The sequence below is a fragment of the Fringilla coelebs genome (assembly GCF_963513975.1).
Source record: "Fringilla coelebs genome assembly, chromosome: 6".
Taxonomy (NCBI): Eukaryota; Metazoa; Chordata; class Aves; order Passeriformes; family Fringillidae; genus Fringilla; species Fringilla coelebs.
This window is the reverse complement of record NC_140034.1, coordinates 25,601,528-25,609,150: the sequence shown is the minus strand read 5'-3', so window position 1 is coordinate 25,609,150 and position 7,623 is coordinate 25,601,528. Positions and strand designations below refer to the sequence as shown.

At 45.2% G+C, this 7,623-nt stretch overlaps 1 protein-coding gene across 1 annotated transcript; it reads right to left on the bottom strand.

The window, feature by feature from the left end:
- Positions 1 to 426: 426 nt before the first annotated feature.
- On the bottom strand, positions 427 to 6,636 carry CFL2 (cofilin 2). Its single transcript, XM_084207718.1, has 4 exons — positions 6,479 to 6,636; positions 4,735 to 5,042; positions 4,562 to 4,638; positions 427 to 4,470 (listed from the first exon to the last, which is right to left on the bottom strand). The coding sequence occupies exons 1-4, from the start codon at positions 6,479 to 6,481 to the stop codon at positions 4,358 to 4,360; spliced, it is 501 nt and encodes a 166-aa protein (XP_084063844.1). The 5' UTR covers positions 6,482 to 6,636; the 3' UTR covers positions 427 to 4,357.
- Between the last annotated feature and the right edge of the window lie 987 nt (positions 6,637 to 7,623).

The window sequence follows — 7,623 nt, the reverse complement described above, 5'->3', positions numbered from 1 at the left end:
ATTTAATTTTTACTGCTGTATTTATTTTTCAGAGGTTACTAGCAGAATGCATGGATAAGTAATGCAAGAAAGAGTAAGATGTATGGGGATTATTGTAAATTCAACAGCATGGGAGGTAAGGCAGAAAAATGTCCAAATTCAATAGGGTCAAGCACTGGATATGAATTTAGTAAAAATAGAACATTTTTAAACTAAACAGTATTTTTTATTCAAAAACTTCAGAGACCTTTCATTCTTTTTTAATGCACAGAAGGCTTATGTTAGATAAACAGTAAAGGGTTTTTTAATGCACATTATTAAAGTCTGCCTTCTCCAGAGAATCCAATGAAGCTGTTTCTTCACAGCTTTGTTTACAAAATTAACTCTTCCAGATATCATATTCCTAGATCCAAGAAATCTTATATTAACAAGAAACATGCCACTGATAGGAAAACGGTAATATTTTGATCTTTCTTCATGGAGTCAGTTTTTCCACACTACATCAGGCCACTTCCTTCCCTGTATTAGAAATGACTTGCCAGTGTAAACATACATTTTACGTTTGCTATATAAAAGCCATCTGATTTTCTGAATACACGAGTTGGAATCCAATAAAAGAAAAAGGTTATCTAGAACCAGTGCACTAAAAATTTCTTTATATCCATCTCCAGAGCCACCAGTGCTAGCTTTTTCTACAGCTGGATATTGACCTGAATGGACAGCAGATGAAACCTGTTACAAAAAATCCAGGTATTCCACAACTTCTTTCACAGTATCTGGGCTGCTCCCAGTCCAAAGACAACAAAGTGATTAGTGTAGGTGCTATCTAGCACACAAACAAACCCAACAACTGAAGACATTTAAATTAATTTTATTTATACCAGGTTTTCAAAATCAGAAATATTTCAAAGAAGTTCAATAGACAGGTGCTACATTGATGATCTTTGATCCACCATTAGTGCCGTGTTTTCACTCTACAATCATTAACTCGCCACCACAAACTAAAGGGGACTTACAGAAGTTCATAAAAAATAGGCAGACATGAAAATTTGGTTCATACTGGAATTGGGATAAGAGAGTAAAGCTTATTATCAAATTGTGGCAATTGCTGTATTCCATCACTTCTTCTGAGGGAATGGTAGAGAAGGAAAAGTCTTCCACTTAGTGAAACACTTTGGGTTTGACAGAGCATACTCAAACTCCACTTCATCATCTGACTACGAGTGATTTTTACACTCAAGTCCATATAAATTTATGCTTTGCACTTCTAAAATCACCACAAGCATAAACCTCACTTACACACTCTAGTCTTGGACTGATTTCCCTTTTCAGAGAAATCAAACCATCTATCTATACCTCTTCCAGGATTTACCAAATCAAACAAAACTGCTGGCTGAAATATTTTTAGAAGAAAAATGCCATTTCTGCACAAGCTACTCTCATGAAAAATTTATTTAACATTTCTTTATCAATAAAATAACTGAAGCCAAGATATCCAAAAGTCACGTCTACACAGAGATACACAGAAGATATTCAACTTGAGAGGATTTTCCTCCACTTCTCGATCACAATGAGGCCCTCACCATTTTGCATAATGACAGAAAACAACAGCTGACAAACCATTTTGGAACAGATGCCAGCTGTCTCTCATTTGTTTTATAATTCAAACAGTAACAGTTCTGTAGCACTTTATTGGTTTTTGTTTTTTTGTTTTTGTTTTTTTTTAAAGCAAGCCATCTGAATTGGACCTCACATCAGTCAGTCAGTCAGTCATTCATTTCAAGAACAAGCTGAAGGCAGGCTGATCCTTTTGGATCCAAAATTGTAATTTGGTAGGAATCTTACATAAAGACAGTTTGTGCTTCAATTTCATAGCTAGTTGGACTGAGTGAATATACACCTAAGCTAGTTAAAATAAAAAAAAAAAACCAAAACCAAACAAAACCAACAAAAAGCAAAACAAAACAAAAAAACCAAACCCTATAAAACCCTATAATATTCGACTAAGAAGCCACAGACATTTTTCCAGACTGCAGCAGAGACAAACAATAAATTTAAACACGATACTTCTTAAAAAAAGTTTACTGTCTAAAATGAAAATTCAAATGGTTTATTAAAATTTAACATTTTCCATTTTGGCTTTTTCTAAAGAAACAATTTATTCCTTGTGAAAAATCAGTTAAAAGATAATTTCATTTTACTGTACTGAAGTCAAGTTAAACATAAAGCACAAATATCTTTACATTAAACTGGGCTTTGCATACAACATGAATGGTCAGAAATAGACTATTTTGAGGAGTAAAAAGTTGTGGGTTTTTTTTTTTCATCTAGACAACATGCATACCATCAGTTATTTCGTAATCTTAAAAGGTACCTGAAAGGAGAGTTTTGTAGAACAAAACCAAGACTCATTAATACACTTAGTAAGTCAGTGGTCATCATGCCTTTTTACTTAAATTCTAGTAAAGTTTAGTCTACATAGAACAGCAAACACAATGAAGTGTGCAAGTCATAGGGATAGCCAGAAGCCTGAAATAAAGTCTTAAAGTTCTACAGGACAAGAGAGCCTAAACACAGTACCACTAGGTTACTTAAACTATTGGGGGGGGTGGGGTGGAGGGAAAGAGAGAAAGTATTTGGATTATTATCTGCTTCCTTGTTGAAAAAGGGCTATGCACTGAACATAAAGAGCCTGCATTTAAAAGCTCCACAGTTCCACTCTACCAACTTTTTAAAATAAGGTAATGATAAAAGAGCATTCCTTCCAGCAGCATGTACAGTTCAGCTGCCAGTGGCTGCCTAACAGTGCTCCTTTATGCATACCAGGAGAATCATGTCCAGTTTTGCCATTTGTGGATAACGATGACAAGATACAAAAGCATGTGTTTGCCATAAATAGCTCTGGCTAACGGAGGATTGCTCACACAGAGCAGATCAAATTCTCTATAAGGAGAGCATTATTTGGCTCCCAGCCAAAACACGTCCCCTATGCAAGCCTCAGTAGTGGCAAACACTTTCCAGTTCTATTTACATAGAAGCTAACAAGTAGAACAGTTCATTTAGGCTAATTCTTGTACTGAGTTGGTCTAACTATAACACTCAAGAAACAAAAACTATTTCCCCGCTTCATACTCTGCATGTAACTGTTATTACACATCATCTTACCCAGAAAGACGGCGAGCTGTAAAAACTCGTGCAAGGTTTTACTCTGGCATGTAGAACTTTAAGAACATTCAGGTACAAAACACACTGCATGGTTAATTACTTCGTATTTTTAAGTCTCTGACACAAGTGTTTCATGGAACTAATGGTGTCCAGTAGTGGTAGCTTCTTTACTTTACGGTAAACTAGGAGCAGGTCTTTTACTGAACGGCCAGAACAGAGCCGCAAAGTATTGTAAAGCAGTGCCTAAATCAGTATTAAAAACTTGCATTATTCAGTATGAGATTAATGATTGTTTACCTTTACAATACTTTCCACAGAAGTTATTTGAAATATGCTTAAACACTTAAAAACTGTATTTTCCAATGAAAACAAGGCAACGTTCTGTAATAAGCCACAAGTTTTATTGCAACGTGGCCAGTTTTTGATCTCAAAGAACAATGTTCCATTTAAGGCTCTTTTTAATACAGAAATTGCCACCATGACTGATGTTTTACAAAACTTTAGTGTTTCAAGACTCATATGGTAAACAGATAACTTCTACTCCTGTTCAGTAGTGTACATTCAATGGAAAACGAAAGGCATCGTAACAGCTACTTCATTTATAAAGATATGCATGTAACAGGAATGAAACTGAGGTACTACAACAATTTGATGACACAGTTACAGCAACTTAATTGGCATTCCTTGGGGAGGGGGCGGGTCAAACATATTACAAAAAAGTGCTTTAAATGCATAGTGTTGTGTGCTGCCATGTCACAAAAATAGGCTTGTCAAGGCAGGTGAGGTGTATGAATGCACAAGAGCCTCATGGAACTGCAATCAAGTGCAACTGTAAGTAATACTGTAGAGAGTCTACCATCCGACCAGTGGACAATACTTTCAAGGCATTCGATTAGCTTACCCTTTGCTGTCTGCTAGACTATTTACATTAACTATCACATTCATTGAACATGTTGCAAGGAATGCCTGCAACGTCAGTTTTGGCCAAGAGTATGACGTGAAAGCATTCCTTGAATCCTACATAAAACTACCAGGATTAAACAGTCTAATGGCAATCACTGGTAGACTGCTTAACAATGACATCTCCTTCAGGGTGGTGGGGAAGGGGCTTATTTTTTGAGGAGGGGAGGGGATGGGGAGACTAATACTATTCCAATTGAACGAGCTGCAGAAATGGAAGCTCCTTAGATCCAGATGGCACTTGTCTGTCTTTTTATAAGGGTTTTCCTTCAAGTGAAACTACCACGTTGCCTCCCAATTTCTCTCCAAGTGTTGAACGGTCCTTAATATCATCCAAACCATTTACTTGCCACTCATGTTTAATACCTGAAAGACAGATGGACAACAATGTACTTGTGAGAACCTCGACATCTAAATGGCACAGTGGTTTACGAGAAAAACATTTTTAGGTCCATACCTGTAAATTTCTTTTTAATGGCATCTTTAGAGCTTGCGTAGATCATCTTGCTTTTTAAAGGTGCACTTTCAGGAGCCCTTTAAAGAAAAAAGCCAACAACAAAAGAGTTACTAAGTCATCCAGTGGTAGCTCCATAATATTCAATTTTGACAGCAAGCTTTGCTTTCACACACCAGAATATAAATACCAGGTCTTCTTTCTTAGATTCCTTTGTCTCGTATGTGGCATCGTACAAAGCGTATCGGCAATCATTCAAAGGTAGCAACTTCACAAAGGCTGTATAGGGGTCCTCCACAGTATCACCAATGTCACCAACCAATATCTGCTTTGCCTCCTCTACAATTATTTGTTTTTTGTCATCACTTAAGCAGAAGAGAACAGCTTTCTTTCTTTTTTTAATCTCTTCTGGGGTTGAAGATTTCCTTACTTTCATGTCATTAAAAACCTTTATGACTTCATCATTCACTGTTACTCCAGAAGCCTGTAAAATGAGATCAAAGGAATAATTTAAACAGCAAAAATTAACACTCACTAGAAGAAGATGATAGCCCACAATGCTAGATAAAAAAAGTCTGCCTGCCCCTGTAAGAATAAAACTACAATACTCAACCGGAACACACTATGAATTCAGTAATATTTGTAGGACTGGAGCAGAGGATACAAAGGAGGCGTGAATTCAGTAGTTTCTTGTTGTAGATCTCAGCATTTTCAGCTGCAGTTCTGGATAGCAGTTTCATACAACCAGTCACACAACTGTACTACTCAAACAGTTTTCCTTTACCTTATCATGCATTTGGCTTATTTGGGGGGAGGGGAAGAGGGAGTGATGAGGGGGTAGGAACTGAACACAGGAGAGGAGTTTGTAATTTTCGGTTGGGATAGGAGGGGGTGGGGTTTTGGTGGATAGATTTTTGTTGGCTTTTTTTTTTTTTAGTAGAGCAAACACTACAGCAGCAGCTCACATCCAGCACTGTCATGACTCTCATTTTATTGCGTGAGGTAAGGCTCTACAAGCAGCAGAAATGTTTTCTGCATTGTGTCAGCTTCAACACCGCGCCTTAAGAACTCCCGAATTTTTACTTCACACTGCTGCGGGAGTATTGTTTGACTGCTCTTCGTTCACATAAAAATACCGATTACAACTGTACAGCTCCCCATAAGGCTCACAAGCCGCTCAAAACGAGAGTCTAAAGCAGCAAGGAAACAAAACACTGGCAGGGCAAACGGGGAGCTCCAGGCAAGATGAAAATAATTTAGCAAACCCCGCTGCGAGTGAGCAAGCGAGCTCAGCCCATCTGCAGCGCCCTTGCTCTCGGTCCAGCAATTACATCTGCCGAGGCAGGCGCTGCCAGCGCAGGCAGCCCGGGGAGGGAAGGCAGGTGCTCGCAGGGAGCCGCCGGCTTTGTCCCCGGGGGCCGCCGGCCGCTCTCCCCGCTTTGTTCGCGGGACGGAGGAGCCCCGCCGCCCCGCGCCCTCCGTCCCTGCGCGCCGGCACCCCCGTCCCGGCCCCAGCGCTCCCTGAGGCCGCTCCCGGCCGCGCCTCGGGCCCGGGCACCAGGGGCCGCGGCGCCGGCTCCTCCGGAGGCGTGCGGACCCCGCTCTCCGCGCCCACCGCCCCTCACCGCACCGTCGGCTACTCGCACGGCCGGGCGGTGCCGCAGGGAGCGCTGCGCCGCCCGGCCAGGCCCCAGGCCCCGGCCCCGGCCCCGGCCCCGGCCCCGCCGCCCGTAGCTGCCCCACGGCCGCTCCCGCGTCCCCTTCCCCCCGCACCCGGCTAAAATTAGACTAAAATGGCCGCCGGAGGCCGCGGGGCCGCGCCGGGCCGGGCCTGCTCTGCTCAAGCCTCGCTCGGCTCCGCCGGGCCGCGCCAGCCGCCCGCACCGCCCTCCCCGCCCGTCCGCGCCGCGCCGCCCTTACCATGGCGCCGGGTCCCGGGGCGGCGGCGGCTGCCTGCGGTGCGGGGCTGCTGCACGCAGAGAGCGCTGCGCTGCGCTGGGGGCGAGGCGGGCGGGGACTCGGCCGGGCGGGGGATGAGCCGCAGCGGCCGGGGAGGGCCGGTCACATGGGCCGCGCCGCCACCACGTGCCGCCGCCGGGCCGCGCTGGGCCGGCCCCCGCGGGGTAGGGCCCGCAGGCGGCGGGGCCCGCTCGCCCGCCCGGCGGAGGCAGCGTCAACGTCGGACTGTGGGTGTCTGGCCTGGGCCCCGCAGCCCGGGGCGGCCCCTTCAGCGGGCCCCGGCAGCGGCCGGCTGCCTGTGAGCGGGCGAGGCGGCCCCTCGGCTGGGCTCGGAGCACCAGCGTCGGGCCGGGGCACGATGGCGGTGCGGCTGCCCTGAGCCAGCCACCGCTGCCCGCCCTGCCCCGCACCGCTCCCCTGGCCGAGGCGCTCTCTGCTGCTCTGGAGGGTTTGCCCCCCGTCACGGCTCGTGGCCGGGCGCTGCCCGCTACCCGCTGCCGCCGCAGCCCGGCACAGGCGGCACTGTGCCGCTCCCGTGTGCTACGCCGCCTTGTCCCTGCTGGAAGAGGATCTGTGCTGCTGCCCCGGGCTGTGCAGGGAAAGGCCTGGGCACAAAGGGACCCGGCACAAAGAGGGATCTTTCTGCGGCCCTGGCAGTGCTGCTCAGACAGTGGGGCGGGACACAGCACGTAGGGCGGAAGGTGCATTAAAGAATGAGAAATTGACTTACAGGAAAACAAGGAAGGACGGCTCTCCCGACAGTGTTTTACTGTTCTGTACTGAGCTGGACAGGGCTTCAGGCACAGGGCAACAAACACAGAGCATTTTATCTCTAGCCTGTCCAAGTGGACAAGAGGATTCTCAGTCCTGTGTGACTCTGCACCCTGAACTGGTATGTCTGAAAACCAAGAAATCCTAAACGTTGATGACCTCAAGGAGCTGTACCTGTGAATCTCTAGCCTGCGTTGTGACCAGCCAGCTCTCTCTCCCCCAAACACTTGAACAGCTACCAATATGGTGGTAGAATACGACAAGCCAGTATTTGTCAGCATGTGCGAATGTGTATTAGATTCCTCTATGTGTTTTAAATACATATATATTAGTAT